The following is a 23764-nucleotide window of genomic DNA, read 5'->3' on the forward strand; positions in this document are numbered from 1 at the left end:
AATAAATAAAACCAGACTTCCAGGTAGAGACCCTGGGACTAGATATTCTAACTATAAACTTTTAGAAAGGCATGTTTCCCATCTCTGCTCCTCATCTCATTGCCTTTCCATGTCCTCATCAGCATCATTCACCCCAATTTATGACAAGTATTATACTTTTAACTCAAAATTTTTCTCAGCTATTGAATTATTGGGACTAGCCGGTAAATATTACTCTCTGATGCCTGGTATTGGCAACATAAACAGATACTGCAGGCACAGTAGTAAGCATAACATCACGAGGAGACAAAGAACAGGTGATGGTAGGGGTATGTGACATGAGAATTTAACTATCAGCTTTACACACACACACAAATCTCATTATGACCCAAAAAATATGGTGGGAGAAAGGTGGAAGGACAAAGTTCTACTTCCTCATTTTTCCTTTGCTGCTCTGCCTTTTATAAAAGTAGACTACATGCATGTGTAGGCTTGCCCACGTATACACCTTTTTTTCTTTGTGTATGTAAACCAGTCTAAAGGAGAATGGGAATGAGATTTTAAAGAAAATTTAACCAGTATGAACAAATTATGGTAGAGAAAGGTGAGCTGACACCCACTGGTTAAATTAACTCAAGCAAATCACCATGAGTGGCCAACTGGCAGGATTGCTTACAAATATACACAGCGCTGTTTATTATGTTTCTTGACTTATCTCATTGGTTATAAATCATGGTATCACAAACCTGGTAAGAAAGCTTCCAGGCTTGCATCTAATCCAACCTAAGCCATCTACATGTGCTAAACAAATCTGGCCATACTTTTCCTTCTCTATCCAAAGGTCACTTGTGCGGTTGACATGCTTATATAATCTTTTTGGACACTATTTTCTGACTACACTACATTGGTTGCGTTAACATGGTTTTATTGGTGTTTGGTCTGCTAGGTGGAGAAAAGACTTCCTTCTGAGCCTACTTACCTCGGTTTTCATCCTCATTTTCTTCCCAGGGCTCTTCATTTGCTAGCAGTGGGTTCTGTGACTCATTCATAGATCTCATAGGGAAGGAGTGTCCATCACCAGGGCTATTGGGGAAAGGAAGAGTGAGCTCTTGCAGCTGACATAGACTTTTCATGAATGTTATAGCCCTCCTAGAAATAGGAGGGTGTTCTTAGAAAGATTTAAACCATTTATCTTATTGGCTAAAGCCATGGTGGCATAGGGTTTTACAATAGCATCATTTAGTTGCTGTATTGCTCTCAATTTCTATATCTTGTTTGTCTGCATCAGTGTCAACTATTTTGGTTAGTAAGTAGCTGTTTAACTTGTTTCCCACAATGCCCAGTTATGGCAAAATGAACATATAGCAAGCTTCATATGATTATCCCAATTTATATCTCATTATCTTATTGCTTGGGTTCTAAATTTTCAACAAAAATTAGCAGATTCAGAACCACTGATATAGTGGAGATCAGCTGCTGTGAACTGCTGATAAATAGTCATGTCTGAATGCCCTGTTATTTGGCTTGTATGGTAGAAAGGTTATTAGGAACTGTGGGAAACAGCCAGAGTGTGGCATCTCTAAGAGTGCAGATTCTGGGGGCAATTACCTGCATGTGGGATCCACTTGTAGATATCTATGGCAACCTAGGGCCATCTCCTTGGTTAATCTCTGGCCACTAACAGTTGGGATGCATTGGAAGGAACTAAGTTGGTCCTGAATATAGTGGGCTACAGTTTGAACATTTGATTATATATATATCTCAATGTGTTGCAAATTTATATCTGAGTGACTCTTGGATTACTCATTTTATATTACTTATGCCTTTTCTCCTGTTCTTAATTGTGGTTAACTGAAAGTTGATAGATTCTATTGATAGCTCTCTGCAGAGGATGTAAGTATACTGATTATAAGTGAATTGGCTTTGATTTTGGCTTTTGATTTTTTATTCCAGGAAAGACTCATTTTAGACCTCCCTTTGATGTAGTGATAGGGTGTGTGTATTTGTGTGGGTATGTGTGTTAGTGGAGTGAAAATAATTGCTGGTGACAATTATTAATCAACCTTACCCACCAACATAGTTTTGTCTTGTGCTTTATAGCCAGTATAGTAGGATATACCACAGATCTTAAATAAATGAGCCTGTAAAACAATGACTAGTACAGAGGAAGTATCAGAGCAATGAGTAAAGGGAAAAAGAAAATTTTCCTTAATTATCACCCTGTTCCAACAAAGTTTCCTCAAATAAGTGAACAGACAGATGTATCCCTCTCTGAGGAATGGATCTAAAGAGAGCTTCAAGACAGTATAAATAAGCTTTGCTACAGAGACAGTTCACTTGGTGTTAGTTCAATGTGGTTCACAAAGTCACTCAGGGGACACAAGCTTGTCTTCCATTCACTGCTTTCCTTTCATTCCTGCTTCAGTTCTAAGAATTACCCACAATTTCTATATCAATCTTTGTTTCTGCTTTTCATTTTAATTACCTTCATAAAAGTAATACAGACATTTCACCCCAAAATATGAAAATGGAGACAAGAAAAATATTAGATTACTGCCCTTTCCATTTATCCACTTATAGTATTTTTAGGTTATAGGTCCCCTATGTTTTTCTTATGTGTATATCTGTACATATTTTTATTCAGAATAAAAATCAGTTGTATTCTACATTTTTCACTTAAAACATAGTGAGCATTTCTCTTAATTGTGTCATAGTCTTAACATAGTCATACTTTTGACTACATAAAATTCCAGTCACTGGGGATATATACAGCATATTGTTGCATTTTTAGTTTAGATGTTTACTAATTATTGGCTGGAAATAATGCTGTGATGAACATTTTTGGGCCTAGTTTGTTTTTAGGATAGATTTTTAGAAGTGGAATTACTTGACAATGGACATGGGGATTCTTGTGATTTTTGATATATATCACCAAATTCATTTATAAAGGAGTGGTATCAGTTTACACTACTTCAAAACATGAGAATGTCTATTTATCATACCCTCACTTCCTAATTTCTCTTTACTAATCTAGGAATAAAAAACTTGGGGAATAGATTTTTCATTGGACTTATGACTGATTGCATACCACAATTAAAATTGAATTTGTTACTTCAAGGCATGGTTCAGCCTCAGCATCTTTTAGTGGTAATAATTACTTACCTGGACCCAATAGGTATTAACCAGAACTTCTTGTTATCTCCAAACACCTGCTGGATATTTTTGATGAAGCCAAGGTTGAACCCATTTTTCTCTGGGCCACTTGTAAACACTGGAGTACAGAAGGCCTCTAGGGCAAGATAGGAAGTTGAAGAGGAAGAAAGCAATAAAGGAACAAATGTCAGGATGAACATGATTTTATAGTACACCATGAATGTTACTTGATTCTACACTATCTTTTTGTTGTGGTAATATAGGCCTCTCATGCTTAGTTATTGCTAAATTACTTAGTAAAAACCACTTTAATCACGTAATAAAAGTAATTTTGTTATTAAATACAAATAATTGGTACTCTTTGAAAAAAAGGCAGAAGAAACACATAATGGTAGAAATAATTAATCAGCGATGGCAGTACTACATATTTTGTGCTGCTGGATGTAAGGAGTGAAAGGACAAATTTAACAGTACTTTATTTGAATCTAAATGGCAACATCAGCCAAATGGTCTCCCTCTTTAGAACTGGGACTAAAGTAATGATGCATGAAGAGATGGTAATGACATTGATTTGATTTGGAAACATTTCAGAAATGATGTTTACACTGAAACCTGCAATGTAAGAAACTGAGTTTTACTCAAGAAAAAATGTCAGTGGGTGAACTATAATCACCTCAAAGACTGAGGAATTGGACCATGTTAGTACACATTAGTTTTAGACACACATTTATTCCATTAAGCAAACACTTTCACTGTTGGACTGGCTGCATCTAGCCATTTCCCATTTGTTCTTTTGTTATCCTGAAGCTTTTAGTACTTTCCTACTTTGCAGTTATGTCTAAGCCAAATGAACTGACATACCACCCTAGCAAGTAAGTGCTAGATATTTGGTTTAGAAAAGGAGTGTAAATACTTTCTTAGCTGTTAGCATTATTGGTAAATGGGTTCCAAATGTAAAATGGCTTTTGTACTAAACTTTCCTCAAATATATCTTAGCTAAACATTCAACATTTGGATACTTTCTCCTTATTCCTCATGCATTAATTTGTATACAATGTAAATATTTGTTTCACTATAGATGAAACAAAATTGTTGCACTGGAATCCATCAGAAACACAATTCTCCAAATAACAGATGAAAGAATAGAGTAACAGAAAAAATGTTCATTTCTTGCACTAATTTTCTAGAAACTCACTTGTTCAGTGTATTTATCTCATTCCCAGTCCTCCACAGCTCCTTGATGATTGTAGATATCTAATGATTTGTTGGTTTGAATTTTTTCTCAAGACTCTTTTTTTAAATTTTTAAAAATGTTTATTTATTTTTGACAGCGATAGAGAGACAGGGCATGAGCGGGGGAGGGGCAGAGGGAGAGGGAGACACAGAACTGGAAGCAGACTCCAGGTGCTGAGCTGGCAGCACAGAGCCAGATGTGGGGCTTGAACTCACAGACAGCGAGATCATGACCTGAGCCAAAGTCGGACTTTCAACCGACTGAGCCACCCAGGTGCGTCTCAAGACTCTGTCTTTGGATGCACTCAATAATTTAGATTCTTCTATCTTTATTAACCTTCACCTCCCCCTTCTGGTGTTCCTTTCTGTACTGTTGTTTTTTTTTTTTTTTCTTCACTTCCTCAGGTGAACACCTTTTAGAAATTTTGCAAGTCATAAATTTGGGGAGCTATAACCCAGTATCAATTATAAAGAGCAATGGTCAATTTTGTTTTTCTGTGAGGTTTCATTTAATAATGCTTTCTTTAGTTTGCAAGCTTCATTCACTATGGCTCTCCAGTTTGGTAAAACATGTTTACGTCTGTCTCAGTTTAGAGGCAAAGGAACGTCACTAAAACTAAAATGCCTCACTGGAACTTTTTCTTTTCCTTGCAAATAATCTACAGGCTACTATGATATACATTAATGTGTTTTTTTCCCTAGTCTTAATATCCAGTCTTACCTAATGTGGTTTTGTTTCTGCTGACAAGCCAACAATGGTAACCAAAGAGAATCACAAGGCTGACAAAAAACATGCAGGCCACAAAGAGGAGAAAAAGAACATGGAACTTTGAGCGAACACTGGGCAATTCCCCCTAGAAAAGAAATAATAAGGAAATAGAAACAAAGGATTAAACATTTCAGGTTTAACTAGTTTTTATATATGTTAGCACTTTTATCATATGTATAAAGTGTCTAGCTGCAATTAAAAAATAGATTTTATAAAATTTTTATGAGTTCTTTCTGTTGATGACCATACCACATTATAGATATGCTTCCAGCCTATAAATTATAGCCTAAAATGGATCCTTGATTAAGTTCAGTGTAAAATAGAGTATATAATGCAGCAATTAGAGCAGTGTAAAAAAAGGATATACTCAGGTCATAATTGGCATGCAATCTTAAAGTTTGTACTACATTTAGTTTGCAAATTATGAATCATTTGGTCAGAGATGATCTTGAGGTAATCCTCTTGTCTCAAGATGGGTTATTCTGAAATACTTTATATGTCATGTTTCCTTGAATATATGTGTGTTGAAAATGTCACAACATATGTATGTTGAAAACAAGTTAAGACATATAGGTAGAATTTTAAAATATTCTACTTATAAGTTATAACCTGATTTAAAACTACTGTAAATTTTGTGTTGTTCTTTTTTATAGCTGAAATAGAATATGCTGGTATATCACATCCTGTGAAATAGCTCTTTAGACATTAAAATCAAAGAGGATTTGACAGGCAATTGTAAAAGTAGGTAGCTAATGACTTTTATAGTTTATCTGTGACATCTTATTTTCTTTTTTTACATGCAGTCCTAGACCAGAATAAATTTTCTAAAGTTTTATAGCATGCACGGTGTATAAATTTTGTCTTTTGAAGAGAACCTTAGAAAACATTTTCAATTTTGGAGTGAGCAGTTGAGAGAACTTGTGATCATTGTTTTGGCATGATGAATTGCAATAAAGTATTTCCCAAATGCTCTTGAGTAATAAAGTTAAAGGTGATACTTGATTGAAGTGGACCGTAACATTAGGATCTGGTTCTACTTCAGTTTGGAAGGAAAAATTAAGACTTGAAAACACTTGGCAAATTGACATAGCATAGATTTTTTTTCTTCTCATAAAGAAGATTTTTATTCATTTTGATGTAAGGAAATGTTAAGGATCTTTCAGAGTGCATATATGTGAAGGATGAAGATAAGGGGAAGTCAGTCAGTCAGGTTTTTTAAGCTGAGCAGTGGTCTGAGTGAAATTTGCATGTGGGCAAAGCACCCCAGGAAATGGATACCTCAAGGACTTAAACCTTCAGGCAATTTTATCTGAAGCTCCTTTCTGAAATGTTTCTTCCACAAAATCTTGACCCAAGCATGCAAACTGAATTTGATTGGTTTGTGTTTGTTTTTTGTTTTTAAGTTTTTTCTTTCTTTCTTTCTTTCTTTCTTTCTTTCTTTCTTTCTTTCATTCTTTCGTTCTTTCTTTCTTTCTTTCTTTCTTTCTTTCTTTCTTTCTTTCTTTCCTTCTTTCTTTCTTTTGAAAGACAGAGAGAGAGACAGAGAGGGAGAGAGAGGGATGGAGAGAGAATCCAAAGCAGGCTCTGCACTATCAGCGTGAAGCCAGAAGTGGGGCTCAAACCCACAAAACATGAGATCATGACCTGATCTGAAACCAAGATACAGATGTTTAACAGACTGAGCTACCCAGGTACCCCTGTGTTTGTTTTGTTTTAAATTTATGGAAAATATTTTATATGTTGTTTTGTAGTGGTTTTGGCCTAGCCGGGTTTTTGCTTTCATAATCTCTGCTTTTTGAGTATATTTGTTAAAGTTTTTAAATCTTACATTTATTTTACTTCTCATCTTTCATGTTTAAATGGGCAATAGGAAATGTCTATGCAAGAGGGATTGATAGAGTCAGTTCACACCCTGGTTGGCTGAGCTGGAGGTATTTTCCTCTCCTAATTACTTTTGCAGAATTGTCTTTTTTCTGCCAAAGGATATTCCTTGATAAAGTCCTTTTTGTTGTTGTTGTTGTTGTCGTTAGAAGAGGCTGATGGTCCTATGTTCAAAATTACCTTCTCAGGAGATAACCAAGCTAAATTACTCAAAGCAGTAACCACCAGAACAGTTCAGGGGAATATTGGTAGAATAATACTACTATCTTGGTTCTAAAATAATTCATAGTCTCTGTGAGGAGATTCATGGCCCATTGTGGAAAGTGTATATTACTACTTTTTTCATAAGGCAAATATCAATTTCATATAAAGTAGCTACACTTTAAGTTAATATATATAGGAAAAATATGCTCTGATGGTCTTCTGAATTCTTTATTTCAAAGGAGCTATAGCTTTTCCATAGCAGGACCATAATGGGCAATAGTATATGGTACAGTGTTTATTTTTTTTTTAATTTTTTTCAACCTTTTTAATTTTTATTTTTGGGACAGAGAGAGACAGAGCATGAACAGGGGAGGGGCAGAGAGAGAGGGAGACACAGAATCGGAAACAGGCTCCAGGCTCCGAGCCATCAGCCCACAGCCTGACGCGGGGCTCGAACTCCGGGACCGCGAGATCGTGACCTGGCTGAAGTCGGACGCTCAACCGACTGCGCCACCCAGGTGCCCCTTTATGGTACAGTGTTTAAAATCATTGGGCTTAGCGTGAGACAGCTTCTAGTCCTGACTTTGAAACTTACAAGCTGGGTGATCCTGAGCAAGTCACTTAAGAACAATAAGCTTCAGTTTTATCATTTTTAAATGAGACTAACAATTCTTGTTTGGTGTACTTTACAAGGTTGTGGTGAGGATAAGATGAGATAATAGATATTAAAGTGTTTTGAAAATGGCAAAGTATACAAATGGGGGTTGCTGTTCTTAGAACTGCTAGTCTCCTTGATACATGGTTTTTAAAATATATGGCAGTGTTTACTTTTCATTTTAAGGTAAGACTCAATTTAAACTGAGAAAGCCATCTCTAAACCACACCAAAGTGCTTTATGGCTGGAGAGACTGCAAAGAAGCGTTTCTCTCTATTGTCAATTCACTTCTCATTATTAGGAGAAGCCAAGACAAGTTTTCTTACATCCCATCTGTCAGGCATGAGCTAGTCTACTATAGAGAAAAAAATGAGGGACTAGGAGAAGGACAAGGCTATGTTCATCTTGTGATTGTGAATACTGACATATTTCTGGTAATTCATATCCAAATATTATCTTTCAAGAGTAAAAAAACCACACAGCACCTGGAGAGCATTGTGGTATTTGATTATTGATTGACTTGGAGGGTTAAGGCAAAATATATAAAATGCAACATTGTTTAATTTGTTATGAATTCTTAAATAGTAGCCTATTGTGTTAAGGACCAAGTAAGGTCTGTAGTGAAGACCAAGGCTGACACTTTCCCTGCTGAATTGGATACAGATTTTCTTTACATTCAGAGTAGCAGCTCAGTGTGTAAATGGGATGCCAAACAGGTCATGAAAACCTGAGCAATAGAGAAGAGATCCTGTGCTGTGGAAAGGAGCCAGAACCGCCAAGATAGTGAAATATTTTGTATTTGGGGAAAATTTATGAGAAAATTTCATTTTTGCTTATACTTTTGTATCTCTGAGTTGAAGATTTTGATATCCATTATATAATTCCTGATTCTTATAGTTATTAAATATCTGTATTGACTAAGCAAGTTGAAGGGAGAATGGAAAGCACATATCACTATAATTTTCTACACTATATTTTCTACACTAGCAGGGATCAAAGCCTTAATTAATAATTTAAATATTCTCAGGTATTTAAGTTCTCCACTGCCTTGTGTTTCTCCTTTGTTCTCCAGTTTATTATGAACTATATTTTGGTCACAAGATTCACATTCTTTCCCGCTGCTTTACCTATTCACCTGAGGTGAGATATTCCTGTTTATGCGCTTGTGCAATTCCTAAAGTAATAACTAGTAGCTTTGTCCAAATCTGTCTTTTGCCATTTAGGTTTAGTTTGGACAGCCCTCATCATGGGAGGTTATGATATCTTCACTGCTGTACTAGAGTTGTGGGGAAGGGATATCTTTTGGAGTCCATTGGCATGAAATAAAAAAAAAATCACTACATTGCTGCCAGACCCCATACACATATGTAAATTAAAAATCTGCCTTTAATTCTTTTGAAAATAGATAGGTTATGGTTGAAATCTTTAAGTAGAAGAAATATGAAATGTTTTTTAGATTTCACTATAATTATTGGAATCATATTTTGAAAGTTAAAGTACTTCCAACATACATTTCATTTGATCTTGGAAATGAGCCAGTGAAACAGGTAACAGAGCCAGTATTAGAACTCAGTTTTCCCAATTCTCAACCCAGTGTTTGTCATACAAAGTTCAAATAATACAAAGTTCAAATAAGACTCTCCTTTTCATTTTGGTCACATGTGAAGAGGAGTCAATGAATCTGTCTGTTCTGCAGGAATTTTGCAACTCTCCTTTGAACAGGAAGTGAGAAAGTATTTTTCAATGATGAGGGAGTACTTTGTTAGCCTTTTCTTTGGAAACTAGAGATTCAAAATTAGTTTCAACATTTTAAAAATCTATAATTGGTAATAAGTGGATTTTTATAATTTGACTAGATAAGTAAATTGTAATGCATGACTGAGAGTCAAGAGGTTATGTTCCTAAAGGTCTTAACAAGCTTCTCATGTATGACAGAAATATGTAAGTGGAATCCTTAAATAACAAACTCCTAAATCTCAGAATATTCAACATGGGAAACTTGTTTTTGGTGCCTTTCCTTCTGGTTACCTTAGTATTAGCTATTTCAAAATGTAAAAAGAAAAGTTGAAAAAATGTCACAGATTGGAGTAGGTATGTGTTTTTTCTAGGGGTGACCTGTCATGATTATTTAACTTACTCTCCAGTATTTGATGAAATAGTTGAAGACTGTTGTAGCAATGTACAGGCAGTAGAGAACAGAATAAGCTAAAAACTGAAGAAAGAATTTGTAGTTGGAAAATCCAATGCAATTATTAACCCTAAAAAAAGAAAAAAAGAAAAACTAATTTGAAATCAGGATCCATTGAGAACACACTGATACATAAGTGAACTAAGCAATGGAAATACATAACTCCTGCTGCTTCATTATGTGTTGTGTAGAAACTCAACATAAATAGAAGTGCCTTAATAGGAACAGACTGGAAAAACAAGTTCATGTTTCACTTGTTTCTCCTTTCATTTACAAGCACCGAGACACCTGGCCTACTTAATAGTTCCAGACTGGTTCCTGACACACACAAGAAAACTTGAATCTTGGATGCTGAAAACCTATTACAATCTCAGCAGCTACACTTAGTACAGTGAGGCATGTTCTCTTTTCAGTTGGACAGTTCAGACTGGTTCTGTAGGTCAGACATACAAAATTTGGAGAAGAATTACTGAAGTTAACAATCTAGAATATTTCAAACTTCAAGATAGCTAAAAACAGAACTGAATTGTATAATGTCAAAGAAGGGAACTTTTTGTGCTCAATTTCATTACTACACCCAATTACTAAAGCTAATGGACAAAAGACTGTGAGCTTTGTGAGCCCATGAATTCACCACCATACCTTTGGTGGTATATTTCTTTTTGCTTTAAAATGTCATGCCTCCCCTCCCCCACCATGCAAATACAAAGCCCAGTGATTTATGGTTGTAGAAATAAGCATGTTACAACTACGCTTAGGAAACTATGCATTTTAAGCAACTCTTACTTGCTTACAGCAGAAAGAAATGAATCAAAAGGACATACCAAGGGCAATGATGGTCCATTTTTAATACACACCTACAAAAGAAACAAAGTACAGTGTGATAAGTGGACCTATAGAAATGAAGTAACACCTCATAATTTAACTCAAGATCTCACTAGTATTTTTACATGGTACCAGTACACTCATTCCTAGATTTCCAATATACATTATTCCCAAACTATTTGGACATCAATTATTTCTAGGATAAGCCAATCGGAACAGTTTATAGAATTATGCTGGAAGCAAGTTACATGCCTAGAAGTCTAAGGTATCTCCCCTCATTTTTCTCAATATACAGATTAATAAAAGTACAGAAGAATACATATGGCTACAGTCTGTTAAAATAAAAAACAAAAACAAATGGAGACCATCCTTGAAACTTTCCTGAGCAGACAAAACTAGTTTAGTCATACAAACAAACCTTAATTTAGCTTATTTTGTAAGACTGACTTGACCTGGGTCATTTCTTGCTTATGTCTCTGGAAATCATCAGCAATACTTAAGCTGTTTTCTAAGGTCGATATAAAGTAACGATTTACCAAGTCTCTTTCATTTAAGAAAATTCTAATATTTTAACTAATCACTGTGAAGATTAAACAGGCCTTGTTTTCCACTATATAAGCTGTTTTATAACGATGTACCCAAAGTCTCATTTTATGTTTTGGTTTGAGTGCTCCTGGTTTGTAAATCGTCTTTTTGTTGTATGCACAATGAAATTTTACTAATTACTACTCTGATGATTTATTTGTTTTACATTGGCTATTGCTGAAATTTTGACACACCTGTTTGAATCAAGGGCAAGAGAAATGTGGGTGGAACATACACCCAAGAAGAAGGACATGAATATTATATTTATTAACATAAAAATGTGATTTTATAAAGTTGGAGCAATTAGAGTAAGAAAATAAAGTAGAACTGAGGTACAACCCAAAATATAAAGTGATTATTCATGCCTAAAAACTTATATGAATCATAAATAAACATATAAGGGAGAAGAGACAAATCTCCCATGCAGAGATTTCTTCACATTATTTGGAAGAATTCCAAATAATTTATGTATATACTCTGCCTTTAAGGAGGGGGGCATAATTCCTCTGTTCTTTAGTGTGGGCTATATATAGTGACGTCCTTCCAAAGAGTAAAGGAAGGGGGCGGGGAGGAAGAGTAAACTTACATTAGAGAAAACTGACAAACACTGTCTCAGACAAATGAACAAGATTAATATTGCAGTCATAAGTCATGTTCATAGTGTGTGCCCTTGATACAATACAATGATAATGGTACTTTACCTCTATGGTCTTCCTACCCAAAACACAGTACCCAAGTCTAACCATGAGAAAAATATCAGACAAATCTCACCTGAAGGATATTCTACAAAATACCCGATCATTAATCCTAAAATCCTAGAAACTATCATGGTTATTGAAAACAAGTAAAGTCTGAGAAACTGTCAGAGCTAAAAGACCTTGAGAAGACATGCCAACTAAATGTAATGTGGTATCCCAGATGGGATCCTAGAACAGAAGAGGAACATTAGAGAAAAACTGTGGAAATGTAAATAGAATATGGGCTTAAATTAGAAATAATGTATTGATGCATCACGTGGGTGGCTCAGTTGGTTGGGTGTCCAACTTCAGCTCAGGTCATGATCTCATGGTTCACAAGTTCAAGTCCCAAGTCAGGCTCTGTGCTGACAGTTCGGAGCTTGGAGCCTGCCTCGGATTCTGTGTCTCCCTCTCTCTCTGCCCTCCTCTCTCTCTCTCAAAAATAAATAAACATTAAAAAATTTAAAAAATAATGTATTGATGTTGGTTCATTAATTGTAACAAATGTATCACATTAATGTATGATGTTGATAATAGGGGAAAATGGATGTAGGACATATGAGAACTAAAATCACAATAATTCTGTAAATCTAAAACTGTTTCTAAAATAAAACATTTATTTTTAAAATGGGGTTTTATATATTTTTCCTATCTTTGGAATAATTTGAATCATCATCATCCCAAGAGGGTGCTTGGCATGTGCTCATTATGATTGAAAGGAAATGTTCTTATCTAGGCATGGTCCCATGTTAGCATCAGTCATTTTGTTGTCTAAGCAACCATCATCACTGGCCAAGCTCAGCCCAGGGGAAATATGGATGTCACTTACATGGCACAGACAGAGCAGTGGTGGCAGCGATCTGGCTTGATTAAATGGCACCGGTCACAGAATCTAACAGCTATAGGAAAAATCAGGTGGTTAGCATTGGTTAGGGCTCAATATGACACCACATATCTTACTAGCCTATCTGAATGGCTTGTTATACACTGATTGTGGGTAGTCAAACTCATTTCAAGTTACCAAGAAAAAGGCAGATTACAGAAGAGAATTGTGGTATGTATTTTTTCTCCTGTTAGATCAATCTTGAAGGTACCTTTTGGGGGATGAAGGTGAAGGGAAATGTTTTCATATCTGTATATATGATAATAAGATTCGGTATTATGAAACAAACCTTACTGTCAACTGCTTGAGTGATCTTGGGAAAATCATTTAGATTGCTTACTCCAACTTTCCTATCTGAAAACAATTAATTCAATTGACCATTTCACAGATAAATGAAGTAAAGACTTGAACCAATCAAGTGACTTACTTGCACATAGCAAGTGAGTGGCAGAATTGTGACCACTACAGTTTTCTGACTCTTTAGTTCATTCAGGGCCCTCTTCACTCTGTAAGTCTGATATAAAAAACACATTTCTCTTTCCCTTTTTCCTTCCTTCCTTCCTTCCTTCCTTCCTTCCTTCCTTCCTTCCTTCCTTTATTTCCCTTAGATGAAAGGCATTTTCCTTTTCTACTCATTTTTTCTCTGTTCATTGATACAGTATGACTGTGTTTAATGTAATTATTATTAAGTGTAACAATTAAAATCATGAATAATTTGAGCTAATATAATAATTCCATCTGAAGTGTACATTAAGCACACATAACTAATTCAGCATAAGTGAGTGCTAATTTAGCAGTTTGTGTTTATTTCTAGCAATGGAGGGGTGACAAAAGCATGGGTATAATTGAGGCAATGAAGAAGGGAGAGGGTCATGCATGTTTAATTCATTTAGCATTGAACTGAACAGTCAATGCCATTGCCCAGTTTAAGCCGCCATTATCTCTCATTCAGATGATCGCAATAGCTGCCTAATTATTTACTCTGCTTTCATTTCTGTTCCCCACAATTCATTCTTTATAGAATAGCCAAATAATCTGTTAAAATGTGAATCAGATTATATCACTCTTCACTTGAAACCTTCATTGTACTTGGGGTGCCTGGGTGGCTCAGTTGGTTAAGCATCTGACTTCAGCTCAGGTCATGATCTCACAGTTTGTGAGTTTGAGCCCCACATCAGGCTCTGTGCTGACAGTGTGGACCCTGCTTGGGGTTCTATTTCTCTCCCTCTCTCTCTGCCCCTCGCCCACTTGTGGTCTCTCTCTCTCTCTCTCTCTCAAAATGAATAAATAAATAAATAAGTAAATAAATAAACTTAAAACACCCTTCAAACACCCTTGGAATAAAATCCACATTCCTTTCCATGGCCTGAATCATCTGGCCTCTGCTTGGCTCTTCAATTTTAACTGGTATCACTCTCCACCTGCTATACCCTGGTCACACTGGCTATATGTTTGTTCTTCTAATACTGTAAGCTTGCTCCTATCTAAGGGCCTTTTGTACTTGCAGTACCTTCTGCCTGGATGTTAGTCCCTCTGTTCTTTATTTCCTGCTAGTTACTTTTTTATTATTCAGGTCTCAAATAAAATGATATTCCTCAGAGAAAATTTCTTTATGTCATTAGGGCAGCAAACAAATGATTCAAGGGTCCAGAGAATAGTTGGTAGTGAGTGGAGCAGCCAGTTGAAGACTGTGAGAGAACCTGAGAATTCATGCCCTGTTTAAAAAGAGTTGCTACTACTCAGCTTTAGCTAATTTTTGCCATGTGAAAATGTAATTGAAAATTGCCAGATGTCTGAGTTTTCAAGATAAGCCAGAAATATGAACTTTCATGTGGAAAATTACAATTGTTAAAAATTAAAAACAAGTGCAAAGTTTTTTTTTCAATTAAACAAATATTTATTTATCTGTGAATAGTGCCCGACGCTGAAAAAGGTACTACCAATACAAAATTCAGTATGAGATGAAGCTCCTTGCCTTTAACTGGCTAACAATCAAGGAAGGAGAAAACACAGGAAACCAAATAATTATAAGATAATATAAACAAGTGCAAAGTTTTAAAAGATACATTAGAGATCAACAAAATGTATCTCAGGTCCAATTCATCCCACAGGCCTTCAGTTTGTAACCAACCTCTGTTCTATCACATCATTCTGTTTACTACTGTGATAAATTATACAAATAATTTCCTGTCTACTTTTCACTATATTTCAGTGTGCATGAAGAATTTAAAAAAATCATGAGAACCATGACATCAATACTCTAACAAAATTAATAAGTCCTTACCCAGACCATATTAAAATTCCCCCAATTGCCACATAGGACCTTAATAAATGATTGTTGAATAAATAAATGATAAATAGATAAACACAGATGTCTAACAGTATAATTCCCACATCCTTCAGAAACATTAGGATATCTTGTCAAAAGAGGCTTCATTTTCAAATTTTGAAAGGTGGAGAATTGGTTCAGCTAGTACTCTTCTAGTCACACAGATGAAAATGAAGAGTAAAACCCCATAGTGGATATTTACCCAAGAAAGATGACATATCTCTGCACAAATACTTGTGCAAGAATATTCATGATAATTAAGCACTGAAACACCAAATGTGCATCAATTGGTGAATGGATAAACAAACTATGATATATTCATACAATGAAATACTACTCAGCAATAAAAGAATAAAATAAAAATCAATGTGAATGAATGTCAAAAATATTATGCTATATAAAATAAGCCAGACACAACAGTACATATTGTATGATTCCATTTATGTAAAATTCTAGAGCAGGTAAAACTAATCTATGGTGGAAAACTAGCAGAATAGTGGTTGTTGGGTACCCAGTACTCCTACTGGGTAGGAGTATAAAAGAAGTTTATGGGGTGTGGTAATGTTTATAGAGGTTTTGGTTACATTGATGTGTACATTTGTCAAAACACCGAATGGCACACTTAAGATTTATGCATGTCTTTATATGCAAATTTCACCCAAAAAAGAATGATAAAATATATAGGTAGGTGTGTATTGATATCTGATACTTACTTTGAAATGTATCAAAAAATAAGATGGCTTGATGGGAGATGGATAGAGGGATGGATTTGTGGAAAGATAGGTGATAAAGTAACATAGCAAATGTTAGTGGTGGACTCCAAATGCTAGGTATACAGGTGGGCCTGTGGATATATATGACTTAGCCTTTTTGAGATCCTTGCTGATCTGCTTCTCTAGGTGACTTTCAATGAACTGACCTCCACTCCCAGTTCTTGTGTAAACTGGTAGCTTTTTGGCCATATCGATGAGCATCTGCTTCTGGACCTCAGGTCTTTCTTCATTTTCATAGCGTTCTTTGTCTGAATACGACAAGTGGAACTAGAAGCAGAAGTGAAAAGTGAGACTTTATTCTCCAAGATTCGAATAAAAGATTAAAACAATAATAGTTATTCAGATGAAAATATTTGTTACCTATCCTTGAAGTCCAGATACCAATTTGGCTTATAACTTTCTCAGGATAAATATCTGAATTATTTTATCTGACTTTTATCTCAGTCTTCATAAGTCTATGTGATAGGTGGTATTGTTTTATAAATAAAGAAAAGAAAACTTAGTGAGGTTAAGTACTTTGTCCATGGTTATACTCATTTAAGCAGCATGTAGCAAAGCTGAGCTCTAAACCCAGTTCACTTGATTCTAAGATTTATGCCCTTTCCACCCCATTATACCATAATATGATGTTATATACAGATATGTAACATCTTGCTGTCAGGACCCTGTTGATGATTAACTATGATTGTTATTAAGTTTTAGGTTTTTTTTTTCACACCTGTCAGAATGGCTAAAATTAACAACACAAGAAATAATAGGTATTGGTGAGGATGAGGAGAAAGGGGAACTGTCTTGCACTTTTGGTGGGAACGCAAACTAGTGCAGCCACTCTGCAGAACAGTATGGATGTTCCTCAAAAAGTTAAAAATAGAATAGTGCAATTGCACTACTAGGTATTTAACCAAAGGATACAAAACTACTGATTTGAAGGGTTACATGCGCCCCAATGTTTATAGCAGCATTATCAATAATAACCAAGCTATGGAGAGAGCCCAAATATCCACTGACTGATGAATGGATAAAGAAGATGTGGGATATATATATAGTCAGAGAAAGGCAAATACCATATGGTTTCATTCATATGTGGAATTAAAAAAAAAACAGAACAGCCAATCATATGGGGAGGAGAGAGGGAAGCAAATCATGAATTTTAAGAAAACATAGGAAAAAACTGAGGATTGATGGAGGGAGGTTGGTGGGAGATGGGCTAGATGGGTGATGGGTATTATGAAGGGCACTTGTGATGAGCACTGGGTGTTGTATGTAAGTGATGAATCACTGAATTCTACTCCTGAAACCAATATTGCACTGTATGTTAATTAACTGGAATTTAAACAAAATTTTGAAAAAAAGTTGTAGGTATTTTTCATAGATGACACTCTTAGAGAAGCTGGCTGAGACTGCTTGTGACACTGTATATTATGATCTTGCAAATGAGTAGAAATTTGGGTATTCTCACTATTTCAGAAATTTTTGGTCTGATATGAGGCTTATTGCCAATGTGGGCACCATAGTTTGCTAATCTTGCAAAAGATATGTCAATGATTTTCCAAAGTAACACAAACTTGAAAGCTTTTTTTCTGTCTGGGCCAAAAGATAGGCAGAGGTAAAAAAGAGAAGGATCTGTGATCAGATTTTTAGGGTTTAAACCTCATCTCTTCCACTTAATAGGTAAAAAATCACATTGGAAAATCAGACACCCTCAACCCAAGTTTCTTCATCTGTAAAATAGAAGAAATGATATCTACTTCATAAGATTGTTGTAAAAACACTGGATAATAAGTAATTAAAAGTTATGTTTAGAGTCTAATTTATTTTATTAATTTATTTTTGAGGGGGGGAGGGGAAGAGAGAGACGGAGAGAGAGAATCCCAAGCAGCCTCCCTGCACTGTCAGTGAAGGGTCCGATGTGGGGCTCAATCTCATGAACCATGAGATGAGGACCTGAGCCGAAATCAAGAGTCAGACGCTTAAGCCAACTGAGCCCCCCAGGTGCCCTACAAGTACATTTTCTTAAATCACTTAAAAATACTTGATATTGTCATTTTATATTTTTTATTTTTTTTTAAGTTCATTTATCTTAGACAGAGAGAGACAAAGAGAGCAGGGGAGGGGAAGAGAGACAGGAGGAGAGAGAGAATCCCTAGCAGGCTCTGCTGTCAGTACAGAGCCCTATGTAGGCTGAAACTCATGACAGTTTGGCTACTGTTGACAGTGTTGTTATAACATTGGGTGCATGGGTCCCTTCGAATCAGCACACCTGTATCCTGTGGATAAATGCCTAGTAATGCAATTGCTGGCTCATAGGGTAGTTCTCTTTTTAGTTTTTTGAGGAACCTCCATACTGTTTTCCAGAGTGGCTGCACCAGCTTGCATTCCCACCAACAATGCAAAAGAGATCCTCTTTCTCCACATCCTCGCCAACATCTCTTGTTGCCTGAGTTGTTCATGTTAGCCATTCTGACAGGTGTGAGGTGGTATCTCATTGTGGTTTTGATTTGTATTTCCCTGATTATGAGTGATGTTGAGCATTTTAGCATGTGTTGGTTGACCATCTGGATGTCTTCCTTGGAGAAGTGTCTATTCATGTCTTTTGCCCATTTCTTCACTGGATTATTTGGTTTTTGGGTGTTGAGTTTGATAAGTTATAGATTTTGGATACTAACCCTTTACCTGATATGTCGTTTGCAAATCTCTTCTCCCATTCTCCTGGTTGCCTTTTAGTTTTGCTGACTGTTTCCTTCGCTGTGCAGAAGCTTTTTATTTTGATGAGGTCCCAGTAGTTCATTTTTGTATTTGTTTCCCTTGCCTCTGGAGTCGTGTTGAGAAAGAAGTTGCTGCGGGCAAGATCAAAGAGGTTTTTGCCTGCTTTCTCCTCGAGGATTTTGATGGCTTCCTGTCTTCCATTGAGGGCTTCCACCCATTTTGAGTTTATTTTTGTGTATGGTGTAAGAAAGTCGTCCAGGTTCATTGTTCTGCATGTTGCTGTCCAGTTTTCCCAGGACCACTTGTTGAAGAGACTGTCTTTATTCCATTGGCTATTCTTTCCTGCTTTGTCAAAGATTAGTTGCCCATACGTTTGTGGGTCAATTTCTGGGTTTTGTATTCTGTTCCATTGATCTAAGTGTCTGTTTTTGTGCCAGTACTATACTGGCATGATGATTACGGCTTTGTAGTAGGGCTTCAAGTCTGGGATTATGATGCCTCCTGATTTGGTTTGCTTTTTCAAGTTTGCTTTGGCTATTCAGGGTCTTTTCTGGTTCCATACAAATTTTAGGATGGTTGGTTCTAGTTTGGTGAAGAATCCTGGCGTTATTTTGATAGGAATTGCAATGAATGTGTAGATTGCTTTGGGTAGTATGGATATTCTAACAATATTTGTTCTTCAAATCCATAAGCACGAATGTTTTTCCATTTTATATTTGTGTCTTCTTCAATTTCTTTCATGAGCTTTCTATAGATTTCAGTGTATAGGTATTTCACCTCTTTGGTTAGGCTTGTTCCTCGGTATTTTATGGATTTTGGTGCAATCATAAATGGGATTATTTGATTTCATTCTGTTCTTCATTATTGGTGTATAGGAATGCAACAGATTTCTGTGCATTGACTTTATATCCTGCCACTTTGCTGAATTCATGAATCAATTCTAGCAGTTTTTTGGTGGAATCTTTTAGGTGTTCCATATAGAGTATAATGTCATCCACAAGGAGTGAAAGTTTGACTTCCTCCTAGCCAATTTGGATGCCTTTTATTTCTTTGTGTTCTCTGATTCCTGAGGCTAAGACTTTCAATATTATGTTGAAAAACGGTGGCGAGAGTGGACATCCCTGTCTTGTTCCTGACCTTAGGGGGAAAGCTCTCAGTTTTTCCCCATTGAGGAGGATATTAGCATTGGGTCGTTCATATATGGCTTTTATGACCTCTAGGTATGCTCCTTCTATCCCTACTTTCTTGAAGGTTTTTATCAAGAAAGGAGGCTGTATTTTGTCAAATGCTTTCTCTGCATCTATTGAGAGGATCATATGGTTCTTGTCCTTTCTTTTATTGATGTGGTGAATCACGTTAATTGTTTTGCAGATATTGAACCAGCCCTGCATCCCAGGTATAAATCCCACTTGGTCGTGGTGAATAATTTTTTTTTAATGTATTCTTGGAGCCAGTTGGCTAATATCTTGTTGAGGATTTTTGCATCCATGTTCATCAGGGAAATTGGTCTATAGTTCTCCTTTTTAATGGGGTCTCTGTCTGGTTTTTGGGTAAAGGTAATGCTGGCTTCATAGAAAGAGTTTGGAAGTTTTCCTTCCATTTCTATTTTTTGGAACAGTTACAAGAGAATAGGTGTTAACTCTTCCTTAAATGTTTGGTAGAATTCCCCTGGAAAGCCATCTGGCCCTGGACTCTTGTTTCTTGGCAGATTTTTGATTGCTAATTTGATTTCCTTACTGGTTATGGGTCTGTTCAAATTTTCTATGTCTTCCTGTTTCAGTGTTGGTAGTGTATACATTTCTAGGAATTTGTCCATTTCTTCCAGATTGCCCATTTTATTGGCATATAATTGCTCATAATATTCTCTCATTATTGTTTTTATTTCTGCTGTGTTGGTTGTGATCTCTCCTCTTTCATTTTTGATTTTATTTATTTGGGTCCTTTCCTTTTTCTTCTTGATCATACAGGCTAGTAGTTTAACAATTGTGTTAATTCTTTCAAAGAACCAGCTTCTGTTTCATTGATCTGTTCTACTGTTTTTTTGCTTTCAATAGCATTAATTTCTGCTCTAATCTTTATTATTTCCTGTCTTCTGCTGGTTTTGGGTTTTATTTGCTGTTCTTTTTGCAGCTCCTTAAGGCGTAAGGTTAGGTTGTGTATCTGAGATCTTTCTTCCTTCTTTAGGAAGGCCTGGATTGCTATATGCTTTCCTCTTATGACCGCCTTTGCTGTGTCCCAGAGGTTTTGGGTTGTGGTGTTATCATTTTCATTGACTTCCATATACTTTTTAATTTCCTCGTTAACTGCTTGGTTAGCCCATTCATTCTTCAGTAGGATGTTCTTCAGTCCCCAAGTATTTGTTACCTTTCCAAATTTTTTCTTGTGTTGATTTCGAGTTTCAAAGCGTTGTGGTCTGAACATATGCACGGTATGATCTCGATCTTTTTGTACGTACTTAGGGCTGATTTGTGTCCCAGTACATCGTCCATTCTGGAGAACGTTCCATGTGCACTGGAGAAGAATGTATATTCTGCTGCTTTAGGATGAAATGTTCTGAATACATCTGTTAAGTCCATCTGGTCCAGTGTGTCATTCAAAGCCATTGTTTCCTTGTTGATGTTTTGATTCGATGATCTGTCCATTGCTGTGAGCGGGGTGTTGAAGTCTCCAACTGTTATGGTATTACTATCGATGAGTTTCTTTGTTTGTGATTAATTGATTTATATATTTGGGTGCTGCCACATTTGGTGCATAAATGTTTACAATTGTTAGGTCTTCTTGTTCTATAGACCCCTTGATTATGATAGAATGCCCTTCTGCATCTCTTGATACAGTCTTTATTTTAAAGTCTAAATTGTCTGATGTAAGTATGGCTACTCTGGCTTTCTTTTGTTGATAGATGGTTCTCCATCCCCGCATTTTCAACCAGAAGGTGTCTTTAGGTCTAAAGTGGGTCTCTTGTAAACAGCATATAGATGGATCTTGTTTTCTTATCCATTCTGTTACCCTATGTCTTTTGATTGGAGCATTGAGTCCACTGACGTTTAGAGTGAGTACTGAAAGATATGAATTTATTGCCATTATGATGCTTGTAGAGTTGGAGTTTCTGGTGGTGTTCTCTGGTCCTTTATAATCTTTTGTTGCTTTTGATATATATTTTCTCCCCTCAGAAAGTCCCCTTTAAAATTTCTTGCAGGGCTGGTGTAGTGGTCACCAAACTGCTTTAATTTTTGGTTGTCTATGGAAGTTTTTATCTGTCCTATTTTTAATGACAGCCTTGCTGGATAAAGAATTCTTGGCTGCATATTTTTCTGATTCAGCACACTGAATATATCCTGCAACTCCCTTCTGGCCTTCCAAGTTTCTGTGCATAGGTCTGCTGCAAACCTGATTTGTCCTCCCTTGTAGGTTAGGGACTTTTTTCCCTTGCTGCTTTCAGGATTCTCTCCTTGCCTGAGGATTTTGTGAATTTGACTATGATATGTCTTGTTGATGGTCGGTTTTTGTTGAATCTAATGGAGGTCCTCTGTGCTTCCTGGATTTTGATGTGTGTGTCTTTCCCCAGGTTAGGAAGGTTTTCTGCTATGATTTGCTCACATAACCCTTCTACCCCTATTTCTCTCTCTTCCTTTTCTGGGACCCCTGTGATTCTGATGTTCCTTTTTAATGAGTCACTGATTTGTCTAATTCTTAAATCGTGCTCTTTTGCTTTAATCTGCCTCTTTTTTCTGCTTCCTTATTTTGTTTGTCATCTATATTGCTGATTCTCTGTTCTGCCTCATCCATCCTTGCCTCTGCTGCATCCATCAGTGATTGCAGCTCAGTTATAGCATTTTTAATTTCATTCTGGCTATTTTTTCGTTCTTTTATTTCTGCAGAAAGGGATTCTAATCTATTTTTGGCTCCAGCCAGTGTTCTTATTGTCGTGATTCTAAATTCTGGCTCAGACATCTTGCTTGTATCTGTGTTGGTTAATTCCCTGGCTGTCTTTTCTTTGTGCTCTTTCTTTTGGGGTGAATTCCTTCATTTTGTCATTTTGAAGGGAGAAAAGGGATTAATGAGGTAGAAAATACGAAATTAAAAAAATACAATTAAAAAAATATTACAATTAAAAATTCAACACACACACACACAAATCGAATAAATGATGCGAGATTCTAGGTGTGTTTTGGTCTGGGTGTTGAAAGTGGTTTGACAGATTAGAGAAAAAAATGGGGGTGAGAAAAAAAAGGAAATTGTTTGAGAATTTGAAAAAATGAATACACTGAAGAAGACTAAAATGAGATGATGGTGGTAAAATAGAATTTGCAAAAAATATATACAAAAGTAAAGAATATAGTAGAAAAGAAAAAAATTAAAGAAAAATATTTTTAATAAATTTAAAAATAAATATGAATTTTTTCATTTTCTGTATTTAGGAAAAAATAAAAGAAATGCAAAAGAGAAAAGATAAAAAAAGGAAATCGTTTGAAAATCTGAAAAAGTGAATACACTGTAGTAGACTAAAATAAAATGATGGAAGTAAAATAGAATTTGAAAAAAATTACATAAAAGCAAAAAATATAGTAATAAAATTTAAATAAAAATATTTTTAATAGAAATTGAAAATAAAAATGAAGCTTTTCTCTTTCTACATTCAAGAAAAGAAACATAAAAGAGAAAGAAAAAGTTAAGAAAAAAAGGAAATTGTGTGAAAATTTGAAAAGGTGTACATACTGAAGTAGACTAAAATAAAATGATGGAAGTAAAATAGAATTTGAAAAAATTTACATAAAAGCAAAAAATATAGTAATAAAATTTAAATAAAAATATTTTTAATAGAAATTGAAAATAAAAATGAAGCTTTTCTCTTTCTACATTCAAG

General features: G+C 35.7%; 1 protein-coding gene across 2 annotated transcripts in view; it reads right to left on the reverse strand.

The window, feature by feature from the left end:
- The window catches only part of ZDHHC15 (zinc finger DHHC-type palmitoyltransferase 15), a 236446-nt gene that overhangs the window by 71652 nt on the left and 141030 nt on the right, over window positions 1–23764 (reverse strand). For both annotated transcript variants that reach the window (XM_043570663.1, XM_043570664.1), the window contains exons 4-10: window positions 16341–16461; window positions 13039–13108; window positions 10887–10919; window positions 10012–10132; window positions 5087–5219; window positions 3142–3268; window positions 959–1062 (exon numbers count right to left, since the gene is read on the reverse strand). In XM_043570663.1, coding sequence (XP_043426598.1) covers window positions 959–1062; window positions 3142–3268; window positions 5087–5219; window positions 10012–10132; window positions 10887–10919; window positions 13039–13108; window positions 16341–16461 — 709 coding nt within the window. The remainder of the gene's footprint in view (window positions 1–958; window positions 1063–3141; window positions 3269–5086; window positions 5220–10011; window positions 10133–10886; window positions 10920–13038; window positions 13109–16340; window positions 16462–23764) is intronic.

Source organism: Prionailurus bengalensis, chromosome X (genome assembly GCF_016509475.1).
Source record: "Prionailurus bengalensis isolate Pbe53 chromosome X, Fcat_Pben_1.1_paternal_pri, whole genome shotgun sequence".
NCBI classification, from domain to species: Eukaryota; Metazoa; Chordata; class Mammalia; order Carnivora; family Felidae; genus Prionailurus; species Prionailurus bengalensis.